The sequence below is a fragment of the Leptodactylus fuscus genome, chromosome 1 (assembly GCF_031893055.1).
Source record: "Leptodactylus fuscus isolate aLepFus1 chromosome 1, aLepFus1.hap2, whole genome shotgun sequence".
Lineage (NCBI taxonomy): Eukaryota > Metazoa > Chordata > Amphibia > Anura > Leptodactylidae > Leptodactylus > Leptodactylus fuscus.
Genome location: NC_134265.1, coordinates 257974991 through 257998459, shown reverse-complemented (window position 1 = coordinate 257998459; position 23469 = coordinate 257974991). Strand labels below are relative to the sequence as shown.

Here is a 23469-nt window from a genome sequence, read left to right as displayed (position 1 = left end):
ATGATGTCAGACAGGTCATTCTGAGCACAGTATTCAGCCTTTTAACTGTTATAAGAGCCAGTGGTGATCGGGGAAAAGTTTAACAACAAAAACACTTCAAGGGCATAGCGGGACAAGAGATAAGCCGTCCGGGACAGTAGATTAAAATTGGGACTGTCCCGCAATATCTGGGACGGTTGGGAGCTATGTTTTTACTTCACTCCTATTCATTATTGTTCTGTAGCTCTAGTTATAATACATTATGTCTCTCCACCTGAATGTTGGGGATATGTATACATGTAAGAGCGGGTTCACACCTGCGCCTGATCTCCGCTTTGCAGGTTTCCGTCTTCTGCCCGGGAAACTGGACGGGAGACGGAAATCGGCAGTCACTTTTCAAAGTGTCTGCCCGTGAGCGCCTGTGTCTTCTGGTCTCTGCGGTGAAACAGTTTTTTTTTTAGGGCTCGTTCACATCTGCGGCCCGGTCTCCGTACTTAGGTTTCCGTTTCCTGCCTAAAACACAGGCAGGAGACGGAAACCTGCAGGAGACTTTCTCACCCATTCATTTGAATGGGTGAGAAAGCTGTCCGGCCGTGCGCGGCAGTGAGCGTTTTGCGCTCTCCGCCGCGAAACCGGGTTTTATAATCCGGACACAGAGTCGGACATGCAGTACTCTGTGTCCGGATAAAAAAATCCGGTTTCGCGGCGGAGAGCCTAAAACGCTCACCGCCACGCACGGCCGGACCCGGTCTATGGTTTCCGTCTTCTGCCATGCAGAAGACGGAAACCATAGAACGGAGACCCCAAACGCAGGTGTGAACCCAGCGTTAACCGGACACAAAGTCGGACATGCAGTATTTTGTGTCTGGTTAAAAAAAAAAGGTTTTGCCGCGGAGACCAGAAGACGCTCACAGGCGTTCACTGACCACCGGGTTTCCGTCTCCTGTCAGGGTTTCTCGGGCAGAAGAAGGAAACTCACAAAGTGGAAAGTGGGTGCAGGTGTGACCCGCCCTAATGTGTGTTTTTACGTCATTCCCATTCATTATTGTTCTGTAGCTCCAGCTATAATAGATGTGGCCTGGGCTGAGGAGACTGCAGTGGGGGTTCTATGAGTATCTTCTGCATGAAGTCCCAGCCATTTCAGCAATGTACTGGTTAGACTGAAGCCGCTCTGCTACATTCTCCTTCCAGCAATTAGTCAGCTGACTAGTGAAATGTATACAATGCAGTTGCCATAGCGAGGAGTCTCCGGCAGTAGCTCCCCTGCAGACGCCCACCACACGGCACTGACGCCCGGCTACTTCCTGCAGCCTGTGAGCTCAGAGTTTCCTCATTTCCGAGCCTCGGCGCAGGCGCGTTACAGGCGAGCCGAGCTCCAGCACCAGTGTGTGGGCGGAATAAGCACAGGCACTTCCCTCCTGTCCTCGGGCATCTCACTACGAGTGCCTGCATCCTGCTGCTGATACCTGGCATAGGCTGAGCCCCGAGGACCGAAGCCCCGAAACTCGAGCACCATGGAGATATCCGAGAACAGGAACAAGAAGGTGAAGCTGAGCAGCAAGCTGCAGAGCTGGGTGAGTGTGCGGCATGCGGGCACTGTGGTGCCACTTCCACGTAGTCTGGTAAGCCTGGCCGCAGAGGACTCTGGGTGTCTGCTTACTTGTACAGTAGCTAGTGTTACCCTGGAGGGCACTAAGCAGGTTATGCCAGTTGTGTATTATACATCTGGTGATGCCCACATATAGAGCCACGATTATGCCATGACTTTGTGGCATTGCCGGTGAAGATTCACACTTGCAAAAGCCGCAGTGTTACATTCCTTAACTAAAATAAGGCAATTTGCTGAGTTGTTTTTTTCCACTAAAATGACACATAGGGAATATAGATTGTGAGTCCTATATGGGACAGTGACTGACAATGTCTGTAAAGCGCTGCGGTATATGATGGCGCTATACAAGTCATAGTTACATAGTAGATGAGGTTGGATAAAGACATCAGTCCATCAAGTCCAACCTATAACCGTACAATCCCTAAAGTGTTAAGTCAGCATAATAAATATTGCTACAGATCCTCCAAAAGAATCTGCCTCTTTTATAGATAATTCTCTATCAACCACTGGCATAAAATACACTACTATGGGATGGATTACAAAGCTACTATATTTCTTTCATAGTTGTTATTGTAGGTAATAGTTGCATTCTACACTGAATTATTAAAGGGATCCTATCTTTTAAACACATTTTTTTTTCTCCCTAGCATGTCGGAATAGCCTTACGAAAGGCTATTCGTCTCCTATCTTTCCTTGTCTTCTCCGCAACGCTGTTCACCTGCAATCCCAGTTTTTCTCGGTATGCAAATGAGCTCTCTCACAGCACTGGGGGCGGGCCCCAGCACTCAAACAGCACTGGGGATGTCCCCACTACTGCCAGAGAGTTCTCCAGCTCCGCCTCCATCTTCTTCTGCAACGCGGTCTTCCCCACGTCTTCTTCCGGTGGTGTCTTCTAACTTCTAGGGCAGGCCGACTGCGTATGCCCACTGACCACGAGAAAATGGCCGCTTACTATACTGTGGAAGCGGCCATTTTTCTTGGGGCTGTAGGCATATGCAGTCGGCGGTGAAGACCTCGTTGCAGAAGAAGATGGAGTCGGCGCTGGAGAGCTCTCTGGCAGCATTGGGGACGCCGCCAGTGCTGTTTTATGTTCAGAATGAGCTGAGCGTATACTCGGTGTGAAAGTACCCATAGACAGGTTGGGACCCTACTTCAACACTATCTAGCAAGCCTACCACACCTTATTGTGAATTGTTCTACCCACTGGAGTTATAGATTCGTTTGGGTGTTGCCGATACATTTAAAGTGTATGGGGCTCAATGAAATGGTCAACTTGACAATATAAGCTTCTTGGAATCATTTTTAGCAGCAACAGCAGCTTATGGCCAGGTACATAACGGGAACTATAGCAGGGTCCAGTCAAAGATCTCAGATTGCAAAGACAAGATTGCAATTTAGGAACCTCGGAAAGCGATATTGAGTGGATGCCAATCACATTACAAATTTCATTGGCTCCAGGGGGCCACACGGTGGCTCAGTGGTTAGCACTGCAGCCTTGCAGCGCTGGAGTCCTGGTGTTCAAATCCTGCCAAGGGCAGAAAACCATCTGCATGGAGTTTGTATGTTCTCCCCGTGTTTGCATGGATTTCCATCCCATATTCCAAAGACTTACTGATAGGGAAAAATGTACATTGTGAGCTCTATGTGGGGCTCACAATCTACATTTAAAAAAAAGAAAAAAAAATTTCATTGGCTCCAGCTTAGGTGTCACTCGCCATCCTTTGCTCAAAGCCATCAGAAGTGGTCTGGCATTTTGTTATACCCATTCCAAGTGTCAAAGTGTGTTACAAGAAAATGTAATAAAATGTTATTGCTTTACATTTCTTTCTTCTTACGTGTAGTGTATGTTCTACTACAGGACAGATGGCAACCAACTCACATTTACTATGACCTGCCCTTGTAAATGTTTGCTCTAGCTATAGAGAAGGTGTCCTTGAGCCTTTAGTGGTGGAGAGGCAATGATCTGAATCCCATTCTCTTTCCTAGTGTCAGGTTAATTTGTACCTTGTCCTTCTCTCCTTACAAAGTTTCTATTCATTTGTCAAGAATAATGGATTCATAGAATTGTTAGTAAAAGGTTAGAGCACTTGTGCTCAGTGATGAAGTAAGTTTTTTTTTTTTTCTTTTCGTGTGTTGTTCTTGTTGGCTGCTGTTGGAGTTTGATCTGTTCCAGCCACAAAAGGCAATACTTTCTGGATGTAGTAGGTTCACATATATACTCTCACCTTGTTGAATTGTGAGCGTTAGACACAACTCTACTTCAGTCGCTTGATCTTTGAGCCAGAAGTCGCATGGCTGCAGGGCAGACTGGGACTTGATAGCGGCTCTATCATTAGATTTTGGCAGTTTTAGACCATCATATGCCCGAATAGTCTTTAAAAAGGCTATTCAGGTGCTGCTAATCACTTTAGAAAAGACTCCCCCCCCCCCCCCCCCCGTTTTTATGATTTACCGATAAAACGGATATGCTAATGAGTTCCTCCGTGCACCCCCAGCATCATACCTTCTTCTTGTCCACCTCTGTTGCTTGTGCTCTATAAGTCCCCCTCCTCCTTGCGAGTAACCGACTCCAGCGTCTGTATTCTCAGTGGTAGGGAATTGAAATCTTGGGCATGCGCAGTAAGCGTGCCCGAGCGCCATTTTCATGTGGAGAACTCACAGTTCACCAAGAAAATGGCACTCAGGCATGCAAGTTTCCATGTCACACTGAAGCTAACTTACACAGGACTTCTGTCTTTTACTCCATGTAAAGCAGACATCTCTGTTACTCAGGACTGCCTGTCTTATATGTAAAGGCAGCAGTCCTATGTAAGTAAAGTTACAGGCAGTGGGGTCAGCGTGGTAACTAAAATGTAGGTGCAGAAGCAGCGGCCTACACACTCACAGTCCACTGACTCCTGAATTTAGAGGCTCTCAGAATTTAGAAAAAACTCTAGAGGGGCTGCTGAAAATGTAACATTAAAAAATAGGAAAAACATATTCCCTGGCACTGTGGTGTCTGCTTCCTTAACCCGCTTGGTCACCACTGTGCCTCGGTCCTCAGAACCCAAGCACACCACAGTACGCAACCAAACTGGCTGCGGGTCAGACACTGGTACGCTGGGGACATGTGAGGAGTGTTTTTATTTTTGTTCTTTGTTACACCTCTTTAATAATAAGAATATTATCTTTTAGTGTACACAGTATAATGTCCCATAGTGGCCCCTTCACATAGCATCATTTCCCATAGTGGCACCTCCACACAATAATAATGTGTCACAGTAGACCCTCCACATATAATGTCCTTTAGTGGTCCATGTGAATGTTCCGAACCCGAAATTTTGGAGGGTTCACCATCAGTGAAACAATATAATTCTTTGGGGCCTCTTCAGACCCCAAACTGTAATCAGTGGAGGCTAAAGGGATGTGATTAAACTTTTAAAAACCTTGCTACTCTGCTTTCCTGGGCACCAATGCGGGTTTTCCAGCCTCTTCTGCTCTTAGAGACGTCATGAATGATGTCAGAGACAGCGCGAGTTCTGTGATTCATGACTTCTCTAAGACCAGAAGAGACTAGAAGACCTGCATTGGAACCCAGGAAAGGTGAGTAACACTGTTTATTATGTTTGATCACCTTCCCTGGGCCTCAGCATATCATATCAGACCCCACAGTAGAATAATAGCAGTTTCAGTTCTGTCCTGCTTGGTCCAAATGAAAGTGCTGGGTGAACACATACAGTGCCTACAAGTAGTATTCAACCCCCTGCAGATTTAGCAGGTTTACACATTCGGAATTAACTTGGCATTGTGACATTTGGACTGTAGATCAGCCTGGAAGTGTGAAATGCAATGCAGCAAAAAAGAATGTTATTTCTTTGTTTAATTTTTTTTAAAATTGTGAAAAGTTTATTCAGAGGGTCATTTATTATTCAACCCCTCAAACCACCAGAATTCTGTTTGGTTCCCCTAAAGTATTAAGAAGTAGTTCAGGCACAAAGAACAATGAGCTTCACATGTTTGGATTAATTATCTCTTTTTCCAGCCTTTTCTGACTATTTAAGACCCTCCCCAAACTTGTGAACAGCACTCATACATGGTCAACATGGGAAAGACAAAGGAGCATTCCAAGGCCATCAGAGACAAGATCGTGGAGGGTCACAAGGCTGGCAAGGGGTACAAAAACCCTTTCCAAGGAGTTGGGCCTACCTGTCTCCACTGTTGGGAGCATCGTCCGGAAGTGGAAGGCTTATGGAACTACTGTTAGCCTTCCACGGCCTGGACAGCCTTTGAAAGTTTCCTCCTGTGCCGAGGCCAGGCTTGTCCGAAGAGTCAAGGCTAACCCAAGGACAACAAGGAAGGAGCTCCGGGAAGATCTCATGGCAGTGGGGAAATTGGTTTCAGTCAATACCATAAGTAACGTACTCCACCGCAATGGTCTCCGTTCCAGACGAGCCCGTAAGGTACCTTTACTTTCAAAGTGTCATGTCAAGGCTCGTCTACAGTTTGCTCATGATCACTTGGAGGACTCTGAGACATACTGGTTCAAGGTTCTCTGGTCTGATGAGACCAAGATCGAGATCTTTGGTGCCAACCACACACGTGACGTTTGGAGACTGGATGGCACTGCATACGACCCCAAGAATACCATCCATACAGTCAAGCATGGTGGTGGCAGCATCATGCTGTGGGGCTGCTTCTCAGCCAAGGGGCCTGGCCGTCTGGTCCGCATCCATGGGAAGATGGATAGCACGGCCTACCTGGAGATTTTGGCCAAGAACCTCCGCTCCTCCATCAAGGATCTCAAGATGGGTCGTCATTTCATCTTCCAACAAGACAACGACCCAAAGTACACAGCCAAGAAAACCAAGGCCTGGTTCAAGAGGGAAAAAATCTAGGTGTTGCAGTGGCCTAGTCAGTCTCCTGACCTTAACCCAATTGAAAACTTGTGGAAGGAGCTCAAGATTAAAGTCCACATGAGACACCCAAAGAACCTAGATAACTTGGAGAAGATCTGCATGGAGGAGTGGGCCAAGATAACTCCAGAGACCTGTGCCGGCCTGATCAGGTCTTATAAAAGACGATTATTAGCTGTAATTGCAAACAAGGGTTATTCCACAAAATATTAAACCTAGGGGTTGAATAATAATTGACCCACACTTTTATGTTTAAAATTTATTAAAATTTAACTGAGCAACATAACTTTTTGGTTTGTAAGATTTATGCATCTGTTAATAAATCCTGCTCTTGTTTGAAGTTTGAAGGCTCTAACTTATTTGCATCTTATCAAACCTGCTAAATCTGCAGGGTGTTGAATACTATTTGTAGGCACTGTATATATTTCCCTGATGATATACATGGTCAATCTGCCCCTGCTACTGTTGTAAACCCTCATGTAGATACCTATTATGCTTTACATTTCAGATACTAGTGCATTGTTTGGGGTATAGGAGCAGTGCCTACAATAGTTTACATTTTCATCTTCTGATTTATGGCTAAAAGTAGAAATCTCAGGAAAAGATGATAGACAAATATTATGTGAGACAATGACTTTGAACGGCCATAATATTGTATTTGTCATGTTCCATTCTATTTTTATCATATAGAAAATAAAGTAGGTCTGTCACCAAAGCACAGAATATCAACCCATACAGTCTCAGAGGTCACTTGTCTGCAGCAGGTCATATGTTATACAGAAAATCCCACTGCAAATGTTATACTGTAAATGGGCAAAAAATATGAATATATTTCTCTTTTGTTAGGGACTTGTATGTACTGGTTAAGCGTTCCAGTGATTTACATATCTCCCTCAATAGAAACAGAGACTTGCTTGTCTTTTTTAAAGAAAATACACAAAACTATATTTGTTTGGTACTGGAATACAATATTGCACCAAACATCCAGGACTGTGCAGTAATTTTTTTTGCTTTTTATCACGCTTAAGAACAGAGGCCTAACTTTCTTACGACATTGAACAGGATGAAGCACTGAAAATGTCACTCTCATTAGAATTGAGAGATATTCCAACTTTAAATGTTATGGTAGGGTACTATGATATGCCATAATATTAGGATCGGTGGGACTCTCCCTGATCACAGACAGATGTTTGACTTGTTCTCTGCACAGTGGCACCCGAGCAACCGCATGTGCAAACAGATACATTCAAAATCCTGCAATTTAGACGTGGACATTAAAGGGAAATGCCTTTTAATAGGTTAAAGGTGTTTTCCAGCACCTGAAATATAAATGCTGCCCTTAAGTACCCTGTTACCTGGCTCTATAGACTGCATGCCGCTTCCTCGTGTTTCCGAGATACCTGTACAGCTCAGTCACTGACTGAGGCAGTCCTTGATCCAGCCAGTGATAGGGTGAGTGCGGATCTCCTGTGTGTGTCAGAAGATAACAGGATATAGTTATCATGCAACTGGTACCTGGGCAGTCTTTGGTCTGGAGCAGATGAGGTTGTGGATCATAATGAATGTGGTGGTGGTCATTCAATACACTACCCTCCATTCACACAGGGGGACTTGAGGACTCCCATTCTCATGATTAATGTATGTATCATCAGTTGGTCCCATTGATCATACATTTATTATCTGTCCGTAAGGTAATAAATATTTGTTATGGAAAGGCTCCCTTAAAGGGGTTGTCCCATCACAAGGATCCTATCTATACTGCTTGTTAATGTGGATGTAAGACTTTTCCTAAAAACATTGCTTCAGCAAAACTGCTTTGTTTGTCCACTATCTTACTTTATTCATTTTTTTTTTTTTTTTTTTTTTTTTTTTTTATACATCCCTTGACTTATGTGGTCATAAGTCAAGTGCTGTATCTGCCTGCTCTGAGGGAGGAGGGGCTAAGTGCACGGGAGCTAGCCTGGAGGGGGGTAGTTTACACTTTGGGGGGGGGGGGGGAGGGGCCACCAATACAGACCCATCATCCGCTGTAATAGAGAGGCGGATGCTGGGGAGTGTAGACGCCGGCAAAGGTGAAGCCAGCAGTGGCAGGAGTGATGCTGCTATTCCGAAGGGGGGGGGGGGGGGGGGGGGGTGGAGGAGCGGAATAGCAGCATCGCTCCTGCCACTGCTGGCTTCACCTTTGCCGGTGTCTACACTCCCCAGCATCCGCCTCTCTATTACAGCGGATGCTGGGTCTGTATTACATTGTGAAGGACTAGTGCATCGGCAGCGCACACGCAGGGCCAGCGGCATAGGAGCGACGACTTCTCGCCACTGGCTTTGCATATGTAACCCCGCCCACCAATGACGCAACAAAGCCAGAAGAAGAGTTTACTGCAGCGAAGACTGGTGAGTATGCGACATGGGACAACCCCTTTAAGATTGTTTACCTACTGACAAAACTGGTACATTATCCTAAAATAGTGCTACTAAATATGCTATAGGAGCTTTTTAATTCTCTACCTATGAGTATATGGTGCTATATCTTAGGACTTGTGTGTATATATATAAAACCACATCGAATGACTTTTTGCGAGTACAGTTAAAGCAGTTTCATTTCCTAAGCTTCATGCAGTGCTTCACTCTTGTATGCACATAAATAAAAAATACAAATTCAAAATAAAAAGGGATTATAATAAAGAACAGCAGGAAGTCAGACAGATGACATACTTGCTGTATCTCCAGGTATTTCACAAAGGGGTGTTGTTCATTATTCATCTTTTGAAGGACCCCTAATCCAGCCCCCTTTTGGGAATCTCTCATCTGTCACCTTGGCTGACTAATGACATGTGCCCAATCAAGAGAGGTAGGACCTATTTGGGGAATGTGCCATACTTCTGAGTGGGTAAGGCTCGGTTTACATCTGCGCCCCTTCTCCGTACGGGCATTCCGTTCGCACCTCCGCATTTTCTGGTGGAAACCAAATGGAAACCACGCAGACCCAATTTTAGTCTATGTGGTCCGAGGGTTTCCTAAGGTAACCGCTTTTTTATGCATATTAGGTTTCCGTTCGGGAGGGAGGGGGGTCCTCAAGCGGACTCCGTGAACGGAAACCCTTGCGCAGATATGAACCAAGCCCTACTCCTATAGGGATAATATTCCTGGCATCTTATGCTGAATGCTTTTCCAAGTCCAGGCATGTCAAACATGAAGGTTAAATCATAATCCCTTCTGCAGATACATGATTTGGCGGTGGTTAAGTACATTACAGGTCCACATTCCCAATGTTATGATTCGGTCTGGGTTTCTCAAGCATATTTCTGTATGCAGGTAGTTATAAAACATGAAACCTTCATACCTTTGATGTTATGTTTTTCTTTTGTTCAATATAGATTTCCCAGGTATCAATCAGGCTTAATGATAGGCCCAGATTTACTATTGGGGTCCAGACTAGACACTGGCATAAATGTGGTATATCTAGTTTGGGCTAAAATGTTTCTTATTTGATAGTTATGTGGATGTCGCAGTTGTGCACTATGATGTGTCAACATCAAAATACTGAAATCCTACAATTCTGTCTCAAAGTAAGCCAAATAAAAGGTGGTATAAATGTAGACTAGACAGTCTAAAAATACACTACTTTTTCTCATCTGGCTTTAGTCACTGTGATAAATCTGGCACATTTTCACACTGCTTAAGTTTGAACGGTCTAACTAGAAATAAATCTGGGACATGAAACTCCTTTGCATTGACCTGGATTCTCTACAATATAATTAATAACATGGACCTAACTAATGACCTGGATCCTGGCTAGTGCATTGTGAATGACATTAACACACAACAGACAGACTCAGACCTACAACAATGCCATTTTATTATTATTATTATTATTATTCATTATCCTTGCATTGCCCCACCTGATCGCTTATCACTCTGGACTTCATGTATATTATACCCGCATATACTCGAGTATAAACCCAGTTTTTCAGCACAGTTTTGTGCTGAAAAAGCCCCCCCCGGCTTATACTCTTCAAGCAAAAAATATGTATTCGTTTTATTTATTTGGGGGGGGGGGGTCTATGACCAAGAGCAATAGTAATGTATAGAATCACCCATAATATAGTGGGGGAAAAAAAAAGCTTTAGAGGAATATAATAAAAAAAATTAAATAAATAAAAGTTCTAAATCCCTCCTTTCCCTAGAATACATATAAAAGTAGAAAATGACTGTGAAACACAAACACATTAGGTATCCCTGTGTCTGAAAGTGCCCGGTCTACTGAATATAGGGGATCTGCAGTGCTCCTGTTCCGTTGGGAAGGGGTTAATAGGAGCACTGCAGATACCCTATATTCAGCCAGGCTGAATTCCAAGTGTGTGTGTGTGTGTGTGTGGGGGAAACAGTTCTCAAGCTCAGGGAAGGGGCAGACAGACAACCAAAACACCCCCTCCCCTTCCCCAGCACCCAGCAACTACTGCACCCAAAAACTCCAACCATTATAATTTTTGAAATTTTCCAGTAGCTGCTGCATTTCCCCCCTAGGCTTATACTCAAGTCAATAAGTTTTCCCAGTTTTTTGTGGTAAAATTGGGGGCCTCGGCTTATATTCGGGTCGGCTTATATTCGGGTCGGCTTATACTCAAGTATATACGGTAATTCAGCCTTTTGCCTGCTTCTGATCAGACTCTATTTTGGTTTTTAGAATTTACTCCTTCTTTCTCTTCCTCCATATTATGCTGTCATACCCATGATGATTCAGCTCAGCATGAATAATGCTAGTATTGTTTTTGCCTGCCATCGCAAATATTCTTCTCCCTGCGTTTTCCTAAATATGCTTAAAGGGGCTCTACCATTGGGAAAAGTCATTTTTTTAACTAAACACATCCTTGCATAGCCTTTAGAAAGGCTATTCCACACCTACCTTTAGTATGTAAATTGCATAAGTGTTTTTTGAATAAATCTGTTTATATATGCTAATTAGCCTCCAGCCAGCACAGGAAGTTCCCAACAGCACTCGTCCCTGCTATTATCTCTTATGTGTGTGTGCAAACAGGAAGCAGGAAGTCGTCGTTGTCGTCATCATCATCAGCAGCAGCAGCCTGTGCTGTATACACCCATAGGAAACAATAGCAAAGAGGGTTCACGATGCATTGAGCACCAGTATAATTCCCATATGAATAAAAATGGACTTATTCAAAAACCACTCAGGCGATTTACATACTAAAGGTAGGTGTGGCATAGCCTTTCTAAAGGCTATACAAGGATGTGATTAGTTAAAAATGACTTTTCCCAATGATAGAGCCCCTTTAAAGACAATAGTTGCAGTCAGGGAGACTGAATTGTCAACATCTTCATTATAACTTTTTAGCAGCAGCCTGCCTAAAAATAATTGATAAGTTATTGATGTTTATAGCAATCCTTGGAGTTGTTCTGGTGCCAAAGATGGAGACCCCCTGGAGAAAACAGAAAGCCATGCAATTCAAAAAGGTTCACCATAACATCCCGTGACCCAATGAAAAAAGAGAAATTTTGTTTTTCCAGGTAGAAAGGAATAACTTTCTGCTACATTGAATTATCTGCTTCACCTTTGCACTTAAAGGGATTCTACCATTAAAAAAACTTTTTTTTGTAGGTAACACGTCGGAATAGCCTTTAGAAAGGCTATTCGTCTCCTACCTTTGGAAGTGATCTCCACCGCGCCGTTCGTTGGAAATACCGGTTTGTACCGGTATGCTAATTAGTTCTCTCGCAGCAATGGGGGCGTCCTGCACAGGCGTCCGACATCCAGCCGAAGAAGGAAGGGAGGATGCAGAAGAAGACAGAGGCGGCGCTGGAGTCGGTTTTCGAGCAGCAATGGGAACGCCCCCATCGCATCTCCTGCGCTGGGGGACGCCCCCATTGCTGCGAGAGAACTAATTAGCATACCGGTACAAACCGATATTTTGAACGAACGGCGCGGCGGAGATCACTTCCAAAGGTAGGAGACGAATAGCCTTTCTAAAGGCTATTCTGACGTGTTACCTAGAAAAAAAAGTTTTTAATGGTAGAATCCCTTTAAAATATAATCCACAATGAAAGCTATTATAACTAGTTTCAGAGCGAGCACCTTTATTTACTATACAAGTCTGAGCAGGCTACTGCTATCCTTGTAAAGACATTCTCAATCATCCTTGCAAGGTTAGGTCGCTATACGATATCATACATCTGTAACATGGGGATGCCAACTGTTACTACAGCCGTGTTATACATAATTGTGTTATTATGTATTGACAGTGTTGTATATTGCTTATTGTTTCACCATCAGTGCCTGTGTCAGTGCCTGTTTACTTGTACTGGGATCACAATATATGACCATTTACTATCCTATACCTCCATTCCATTGGGTATTGTTGTTTGTTTCCCTCTTACTTATTGTGTCTAATTTGTGTGTTTATTTCTTTTTGTCTTATTTTTTTATGACTTTAATAAAATTATGGTTTTATTACTTTAGCTGGGTGTTTTTTTGTTTTTGATTTTTGATAATACAGATATAGTGAAAACTAAGCAAAGTGTGATTCTTCATCAACTTCAAAATTTGTCAAAAAAGTCCTTGATGACCAATTACCTTAAAAATTGAAGCAGAGGTTTGGGATACAGTGCACATATATCTTGCCAAACGCCATCCAGTTTTTAAAAAAACTGACAAAATAGCTGAGACACTGCTGCTGGCAAGAGCAATTTAATATAGTATATGAACATAAATTCATAACAGTTGTGAAATCATGTTATTTACCATTATAAAAAGTAGCCTATGTTTTAATCGAGGTTACAAACTATCTATGTGCCAAATGTCATCCAAATCGGTTTAGCCATTTTTGCATGAAAGAGCAACAAACTCACAAACATCCAAACTTTTACACTTATAATATTAGTAGGAGAAACGTGTTGGAACATCCTTTAAAGATAGCAGACAGATTTTAATTTGGTAGTAGCAGGTGTCTGCTAGTACTGTAACTGACCTATTCCTACATTCTAAAGTTTTATGATATGCATCAGCTATCTTTAGGGCAGATGATCAGTATCAGGCCAGTGGGGTCTAACACCTGACACTCCCACCGATCAGCTTATTGCAGTGACTGTTTTGCTTGCAAGTGCTGTGGCCTCTTCCCTGCTACCCTGTGTATTTAGTGGCTGTGTTTATTGCCAGTCAGCTCTATTCATGTCAATGAGACTGACCTGAGAAGGGGTGAAACTCGTCCAAGCACTTTGAACAGCTAATGGCAATGGGTATTGCTCTTTACCAATTTAATATTGATGGTCTGTCTCAGGGCTCTTTCACGCTGACCATTTTGTTCTCCATGTGCTATCCATGAAAAAAAAATCAGACAGCACACAGACCAAATATGGTCAATGGTGCCATTCCCAAATCTGCTATTTTTCACAGACCGAGAAGCACTGAGGAAAAAAAATTTGTGGTATGCATTATTTTTATTTTTTTTCTTTTTGCTACTACTATTCTTGACTATTCAAGTCTATGGTTCCATAAGCTGTATCTACTGAAAAATAAAAAAGACAGGATTTTTTTTTTTTGTATCCAGGGGAAAAAAAAAAGGGTGGCATATCGATTTGGGTGGTACACAGAAATACACTAGGATGTACAATGTCTGTGGTTTTCTAAGCCACAAAATGGATAGCTAGTGTGAAAGTAGTCTTAAAGGGGTCGTCCGGCCTAAAGTTTTATTTATTTGGTGGGGAGAGCTGAAAAAAAAAACCTCTCTGTGCTCCTGCACCTCCCCCATGTGGTCCAATCGTGTAGCTCCATTGTTGTCTTCGGAAGTACCAGCCCCATGGGACAGCTGAGGCCAGTTGGTGGGCTCAAGAAGGGAACCTGGGACATCATTACCTGTGACATCCCTGGTTCCCTTCCTGAGGTCATTGATTACTGAGGTCATTGATTAGCCTCAGTAGTCACGTGACTGGTAAGGCCAATCAGTGGCCTTAGCGGAAAGGATCCAGAACATCACAGCCGTTGATAAATTCATCAACAAGAAGGCAGCCAAGCGGACTAGAAGAGAGAACACCTTCAAAACTGAAGCCTCACTTGAGGAAATGCAGCTTTTTTTTGTTGCAGAGTTTGCTGCGGTTTTTTGGAGCCAAGGAGTGGATTGAGCAGAAGGTAGAAGTATAAGAACTTCCTATTTATCTCCCATTTCTTTTGTAGACAATCTGTGCTTTGGCTCAATAAAATGCAACAAAATCTGCAACAAAAAAGCTGCATTTCCTCAATGTGGGAGCTCAGACTAAACAAAGATATAATAGGTGGAGATTGGGTCCACTATAGCTAAATTGTATTTCAAGCCATGATATAATCACTTCATAATGCCTTTTATTTTTTGGAACATAATTTAGGGCTTGCTTGCACACACAAAAATTGAATATAGTCTTTAAAAATACTAAGCAAAAAAAAAATGTTCTTGGAATCTACAAGTGGTTTATTTTTTTATTCAGGTTTAACAGTCTTCATTTGCATCTGACTTTAATAATAGTTTGCGATCAAAAGGCACTTTCCTATGTTCCACATTATATAGTAACCTTATATATTTCTGCCCCATCTTGTAGGGTATGCAGCGGGCTACTAATGTTACGTATCAAGCTCACCATGTCAGCAGGAACAAGAGAGGACAAGTCCTTGGAACAAGAAGTGGTTTCCGAGGCTGCACAGTGTGGCTTACAGGTACTTAATCGATTCGTTGGATTATTATAAACCGTAGCTGCAGCGATGACATGACTATGCTGTATAACATTTAACAAATTCTATATAAAAATAGAAAATGACAAGCTTAGCAATGTGCAACATAGCATGTATTTGATAAAGCATATTACATTATTGTACAGCAGCTGAGCTGCATCAAAGTTGCTTGGTTGCTATATAGTGGTTTCTGGCTCCGTGCACTGTATAGTACAGGGAACAGACGCAGCCCCAATCAGATGATCTAAGAGGGAAAGGCTTTCTGCTCTTGCCCATCAATGAAGAATGTATGTCCTTCTATAACAATATTTTATTAAAAAAAAAAAAAAAATCTCATACCACCCATTAACCTTTTTATTTTTTATATTCTATGTTTTTAGGACTTTCTGGTGCTGGAAAAACCACAGTCAGCATGGCACTGGAGGAGTATTTGGTGTGTCATGGCATTCCTTGCTATACCTTAGATGGGGACAACATTCGTCACGGGCTGAGCAAAAACCTTGGTTTCACCCAGGAAGACAGAGAAGAAAATATCCGCCGCATTGCTGAAGTTGCCAAGCTGTTTGCCGATGCTGGTTTGGTCTGCATTGCTAGTTTCATATCTCCATATGCCAAGGTAAATGTTTCTCAGATTTAAAGAGGTAATCCGGTTTCTAACATTAATGGCCTTTGTTTAGAGTAGGGTGGGTACTGTAGTTCTGTCCCATTGAAATCTATGGGCCAGCTCTGCAGTACCCAAGCTCGCCACTTCAGTTTGTACAAGGAGGTGGCAGAGCACCTTGTGTGATGCAAACAATATCTCAATGCGCTGTCTCTGTACTGGTGATCTACTCGGTTAGGGATAGGCAGTCAATGTTAGGAATTGGATAACTTATTTAGAGGATCTATCACCAAGAAGAAATTGCTAAATAACATATATCACTGCTATATATTAGTATTGCGGCTGGTCTCTATGACCAGCCGCCGTAATACTAATATACAGAATGGCCCATAGACGGCAATACAGTTGTATTGCCGTCTATGGGACTTGCGATCAAGTGACCGCAGGTTCAAGCCCCCGGGGGGGAATAAAATAGTAAAAAAAAAAAAAAAAAAAAAAAAGCTTTAAAAATATGAAATAAATAAAAGTTCTAAATCACCTCCTGTTTTTTTTTCAATACAAGGTGATCTAAGCAATAGATATCCCCCAAAATGGTATAACTAAAAAGTACAGCTGGCCCCGCAAAAAAAACGCTCTATGCATCCCCGTACAGCTGCAGGGTCACCTGTCAATGTGGCCTTGCAGCTGTTGCAAAACTACAACTCCCATATATTAAATATTTTACCAGTTTTTGCTTCAAAATTTTTTTTCCCTATTTTCCTCCTCTAAAACCTAGGTGCGTCTTATAGTCCGAAAAATACGGTACATTGTGAGCTCTATGTGGGGCTCACAATCTACATAAAAAAAATTATATATATTCACACGCGGAATTTGGTTTCCGCCTTTTGAACATACCCTAATGCCATTACTGTCCTGTACTCTCTGCTCTTCACTTTAGTTAATAGCTGATGATTCTGTACAAAGAACCACGTTAACTCTTTGTGTGCATAAAATAGTTTTTTTTAAATATGGATTGAAACAAAGCAGACCAGTGAGACTATTAAAATCGCTTACTGTGTTCTACTGATTTTCTGGGCACACATAATCACTGCAGTTTTTTAATATTCACCATCACCTGGTTTAACAAATGTTCATTTTTTTCATATGAATTTAGCATTAAACACATTACAAGCTCTCTCCATGTTTGATATCTTTAAACAACAAAGCAAAGGAGGATTAAGTTTTTTTTCTGTAACTTTTTAAAGACTGTCTGGCATTTATAAAGCCTAAAGTACCTTATTAACTCTCTCACTTGTTTTGGCATTATTCAGGATCGTAACAATGCTCGGCAAATTCACGAGGCCGCTAGTCTGCCCTTTTATGAAGTGTTTGTGGATGCTCCTTTGTACGTTTGTGAACAGCGAGATGTCAAAGGCCTATATAAAATGGCAAGAGCCGGGGAAATCAAAGGTAAAGCTTCATCTGGAAATCCTTCCACTCCAGATTTCCCTGCAAGGATGTCGTAGTATAAATGCCTATATTAGGAACCCTAGAAATGGGTATTGTGTTTAAATAAAAGTTCAGGTAGTGATTCTTATAATAAGTTTTCTTCCTTACCAGAGATTTCTTCTGTAAACCAAGATAAAATAACCTACATATCTCTCAACTTAGACACTTCCAAATTTCTGCATGACTTGCTTATGGGCATGGACTTGGATTAATACATTACCTGTTGTGCAGATTGTGTTAACATGGAAAATGTTTGTCCAAAAGAGTATTGGTAATAATATTATAATAACCATGTACTGCCATACACATTCATTCCCTGTGGATACTTGTTACATAGTATGTTTATTTTCCATTTCCCTCACCAGCTTATCTGCTCTCTCTTCTTCTTACTTCCTGAATTCTTCAAAAAGCTGTCGGGTGGCTTTTACTGTTTGATAGACCGGACTCTATGAATAAAAATATTATTATTATTATTTATTATTATTATGAATATATATATATATACACAGATCAAATAATATAAAAATATATTACTTTACACAGGTTTAGAGAATAAAAAAAATTACATTCTGCCCTGTAGGAACAATGGGCTTGCACTAAACTCAACAGGCAAACAGTGAACCTGGTTGCAGGAGAACTTCTCTGAGAGCAAACCTGTTCCTTCCCCCTCTACTCCACAGGATATGGAATGTTGATGCTTGATGCTAGAGACCTAGGCAACCAACAGTGAACAATGCATGCAAATGAAGCATAGCATACAAATGAAGCAGCATGGCTAAAGCAATGTATTTAGGGAAAAAAATAATTTACATAAGCTAGCAGTTAGGATACATGAAAGCTGGTTCTGATCTGAAGTGGCGAAGAAAATCTGGTGCTCATGCTAAGCAAATCCTTTTGCTTGTGGGTACACCGTTGGCTGACATACATTGAAAGTTCTGAGGGTCTTTTAGCTTCTGACTAGCTTTCACTTCTCAGATTCTATATCCGTGGCTAACTGTCTATTCAGCACAGACTACCCTCTGCTGTAGAAGAGATCTTTCTCATTGACTCTGATCCAATGTCTTCTGAGTCTACTGTTCCTCAATGTTCCTGTTTCCACGATCTCCTTCCCCAGGGGCCTGTGAACCAAAGCACTCGCTAAATCTGTAACTTCCAGAGCACAGGCTCTCGGCTGTGGCGCACGTCGTACCCCTTGTGATACATGTACTAAAGGTTGAGAACCGATGGTTTAGATCACACACTGTAAACACCTCTCATGTTGAGGAAAGGATGCTTCAGTCATCTTTCTCTACATTCACTTTTAGGTTTTACTGGAATTGATGCTGAGTATGAGAAGCCTGAAGCACCGGAGCTGGTCTTAAAAACAGATTCTTGCGATGTAAATGACTGCATCCAACAAGTTGTTGAGCTATTACAAGAAATGGTAAATAAGCGGCTTGGTAATATAATATTTATCATGTAATGTCTGCTTCCAGGGAATTTCTTACCCTTTTATTTTATTGTATTTTTTTCACATACATTTGTTTTATTAACGTAATAGTCAAATTGCAAAATTCTCCAGAATATGTAACTTTTACAGATTTTGAATGTGTGGCTCAAGTAAATATTGATGACACTTAAAAGGGTTGTCCCATCTCAAGGATCATATCTATACTGGTAGTTTATGGAAATTGAAGACTTTTCCTAAATATATTGCTTTAGAAATTCTGCTTTCTTTGCCTGCAATGCGACCTTATTCCTCACATTGTTTACACAGCGTTGCTATAACCACGGACCTGGGAGATAGGACAACTGACGTCACTTATTCCGTGCCAGGGCAATCCATTCAGATAACTGCAGTTTGCTGATAAAGCAAAGTCTGTTATCTCTCTATGTAAAAACATAGATAACATGGAGTCCGTTCTGTTCAAGAATCTGCAGATTATCTAATCGTGTGAATTGTGTGTACCGTTTAGCAGGGGGGGAGGTAGGAGAAATACAGGAAGTGAAAAGCAGACCGTGCAGGCAAAGCTGAAACAAGGAGATGGGAAAGCCCAGGATGAACAATACTTTCTAATTAGGGTGAGGGGACGTGCAAAAAAAACCCCCAGACTCGCCTGTCCTCCCAAGCAAGCGGCCTCAGGAAGGTGGCTGGTGACATCCCAGATTCCCTTCTTGAAGCCACTGATTGGCCTCAGCTGTCATGTGCAGTGGGTACTTCTGCTGGAAGGCAACAACGGAGATGCAGTTCAAGACAGAGCGGAGAGGCGCCAGAGCATCAGGGACAGGTTAGTATGTTTTTTTTTTTTTTTTTCATCTTCTCCGGTCTAATTATTAAATAGAAAAGCCTGGACAATGCCTTTAAATAGGACCATTCATGTTCTCTAACATTGTGGGTGTTATACACTCAATGCCAAAAGTCATGGGAAGGCATGTCCCAGTGCCGATTGGGTTGGATATGACGCTCAAACAGTGTGACACGATGCGGCCATATTGCGCTAGTGTCGCCAGGATATCTGAGCAGTCTGATGCAGACAGGTGTCTTGTGAACATGGCAGCACGTCGCGAGTTAAGTGACTTAACCTGGGATGATAATCGGTTCATGGGGCATAGCATTTTGGAGATTACCCAGGAATTTGGGTTTCCAAGTTCAACAGTGTCTCGGGTGAACCTGCAATATCGCAGAGACAACGTTGGCAGCTGTGTAAACCGACGCACTAGTCGACCACGAGTGTTCAATGAACGGACTTCACGTCACCTCCGCATAGTCGTACAGGGCTCTCGACGGTCTACTGTGGGTCAAATCGCCGCTGATTTGAATGTGGGGTGCCAGGATCCCATTTCTACCAGTACTGTATGCCGAAAACTACATTGCATAGGCTTCAACAGTCGATGCCCGACCCGAAGACTGGCATGGGCCTGCGACCATCGTCATTGGACCATGGAACAGTGGCGGCATGTGGTATGGTCTGATGAATCGCGGGTTCCAGTTGTACAGAGCCGATGGGTGTGTGATAGTGTGGCGTATGCCTCATGAAGCCATGGATCCTGCATGCCAACAGGAACGTGTCCAGGAGGGAGGTGGTTCCGTCATGGTCTGTGCCATGTTTACATGGTCGCAATTGGGCCCCGTTGTCCAGGTCCAGGGACCGGTGATCGATACGTGCAACTTATGGCAGACCACCCCATTCTGGAGTTGGAGTTCTCTGATGGTGATGCTGTGTACCAACAGGACAACGCTACATGTCATTGCTCGTTGGTGGCATGGGACTGGCTTAATGAACACACCAGTGTGTCAGCATGTTGCCTGGAGCTGTTAAGATAATATGCAAATACATGTACACAATCCACTGAGGGTTATTGTGTGTTTACACAGAGAGATAACAGATCTGGCTTTATCAGAAGTTGACATAAGCTGCTGCAACAGCAGTGTAATATAGTATGTGAACATAAATTCATAACAGTCGTGAAGCCGTGTCATTTTCCTGGGATAAAAGTAGCCTATGTTTTAATCGAGGTTACAAACGTATCTACCGTATTTTTCGGACTATAAGACGCACCTAGGTTTTAGAGGAGGAAAATAGGGAAAAAAAATTTTTGAAGCAAAAACTGGTAAAATATTTAATATATGGGAGTTGTAGTTTTGCAACAGCTGCAAGGCCACATTGACAGGTGACCCTGCAGCTGTACGGGGATGCATAGAGTTTTTTTTTGCGGGTCCAGAAGTACTTTTTAGTTATATCATTTTGGGGAATATCTATTGCTTAGATCACCTTTTATTGAAAAAAAAACCCGGTGGTTTATGATATATGATTTTCTACTTTTATATATATATTCTAGGGACAGGAGGTGATTTATTTATTTCATATTTTTATTATATATTTTTAAAGCTTTTTTTTTTTTTTTTTACTATTTTATTCCCCCCCGGGGGCTTGAACCTGCGGTCACTTGGTCGCAAGTCCCATAGACGGCAATACAACTGTATTGCCGTCTATGGGACATTCTGTCTATTAGTATTACGGCTGGTCATAGACCCAGCCGCAATACTAATATATAGCAGTGACAGGCCTGGGAGCCTCATTAGGCTCCCGGCTGTCACCCGAACAGGTCGGCTCCTGCGATATCGCCGCGCAGGAGCCGGCCTGCAACTTTACAGGTACGGGGCCGGTGGGGACCGGCCCCGGGGGAGAAGGGGCCGCTGATACTGACCCGGCATCCGCTGTACTAGAGAGGCGGATGCCGGGGAGGGATAGACGCCGGGGCCTGAGACATCGCTGCCCTGCCCTGCATGAAGCCAGCGGCGGGGGGACGGAGGAGCGGAATAGCATCACTCCTCCCGCTGCTGGCTTCATGCCGTGCAGGGCAGCGATGTCTCAGGCCCCGGCACCTGTAATGGCGTCTATCACTTGCCGGCTTCCGCCTCTCTAGTACAGCGGATGCCAGGCGCCACATTCGGAGTATAAGACGCACCCTTCTTTTCCCCCCAAATTTGGGGGAAAAAAAGTGCGTCTTATAGTCCGAAAAATACGGTATGTCTTATCTATTATTTGTTTCAAATCTGTTCAGCCGTTTTTGTGTAATTGAGAAACAAACATCCGAACTTTCACATTTAAAATATTAGTAGGATTTTTTGATTTTTTTTTACAAGTAGACAAAACATCTCAGAAAACCCCTTTTAATTGAAAATATTAATCCCCTTCCTAAATGTGACAGGTTATAGTGCACATTTACTCCCTGACAGGTCAACAGGGTGATGGCATAAAATAAAATCATATATAGGGAGAGGTAACAGTCTGTAACTTTTTCTTCCTGGCATCACTTATAACTGTAGTATTATTGCAGATTATTTTCATTGGACCATGGAACAGTGGCGGCATGTGGCATGGTCTGATGAATCACAGCTCCAGTTGTACAGAGCCGATGGGCGTTTTCACACCCTCCCCCCCCCAAAGAAAAGCCCAAAAAAACAAAATGTAAAATAACTCTATTAGATAACATTTAATGCATTCTTCTGTAGCACAGTGACTTATGGGAGGGTGTGTACTATGGAACGGCAGGAACTTGAGTGTGCCTTGGTGCCCTTGGGACTGCTGACACTAATAAATATATATAATATGTGTACTATTTATCCAAAGAATAACCTTGCAATACTGTACTGTCTCCTATTTAAGTTGGCCATACACATTGGATATATATTGTCAAAACCTTCCATCTAAAGGACTCCCGACCATTCACTGACTGCACATGTTGGAGTAGGTAAGAGCTGGTTGCTGGATTTCCCAGTCCTTTGGTTCTTGGGAAGATAAGCTTCCTCTGAAGAATCTGACAGTGGTTTTCTCTCCTCTCACAATTTAGTGTACATGTGCTGCTTGGCTGAGCATGCATGTGTGTATGGGGAAAGGCTGCATTCACACAGAGTTTTTTGGTCAGGAAACTGACTCAAATTCCTCCTCTAAAAAACGCCTCACCATACAGTCCTATGGTGAGGTGTTTTTAGGAGGAGGAGTTTGAGTCAATTTCCTGACCAAAAAACTCAGTGTAAACGCAGCCTAAGACTTTAGGTAGCTGTCAGCCGAAGTAAAATTTCCAGCTTTACTATAAGATGAAGTCTTACTCTGATAGTGGTCCAGGGTAGGCATTTCTACTTTGCGTTAAATCTTACCACATTTTGTAGTCAATACGAAGACTTGGCAAACCTTAGTTCCTAAGCTTTAATGTTGATATGTAGACCCATAAAGATTCCTCTGCAGCAAATAATTGATGAACCATAAAAGTGTCAGCTGAATCCTCTTGCACCTCATCACCAGATGGCTAATAAAGGCCGTACGAATCGGATTCAGTCCTGTCTAGCCCACTTTCAGATTCATATGTAAAGCAACTGCTGTTCTTTCCTGACCCAAAACGATTTATTTTAAAATTATAAAATGTTGACAAAACTTGGCTTGCAAAGAACTTTTGAATTTTTCAGTGCACCTAAAACACATAGTAAGGCTGGGAGGTATTTCACAGATGTTTCCGAGCAGAGTATTTTATAGAAGATCTTGCATTGAAATGTGAACACTAAGAGTGCATTCACACTACTGATACGCTGCCTGATTCTGAACGTTAAAACACATTCAGAATCAGCACGTATAAAGCAGTTCCCATTCATTTCAATGGGAGCTGGCATACGAGCACTCCCCATTGAAATGAATGGGCTGCTTTTTTTCAC

At 42.6% G+C, this 23469-nt stretch overlaps 1 protein-coding gene across 2 annotated transcripts in view; it reads left to right on the top strand.

Annotated features, from left to right (window-relative positions):
- Positions 1–1351: 1351 nt before the first annotated feature.
- The window catches only part of PAPSS1 (3'-phosphoadenosine 5'-phosphosulfate synthase 1), a 287445-nt gene continuing 265327 nt past the window's right edge, over positions 1352–23469 (top strand). For both annotated transcript variants that reach the window (XR_012717434.1, XM_075286203.1), the window contains exons 1-5: positions 1352–1553; positions 15061–15175; positions 15571–15806; positions 17102–17240; positions 18584–18702. Coding sequence is in view for 1 of the 2 variants with exons in the window: in XM_075286203.1 (XP_075142304.1) it covers positions 1494–1553; positions 15061–15175; positions 15571–15806; positions 17102–17240; positions 18584–18702 (669 nt within the window). In the remaining variant the exon portion in view is untranslated. The remainder of the gene's footprint in view (positions 1554–15060; positions 15176–15570; positions 15807–17101; positions 17241–18583; positions 18703–23469) is intronic.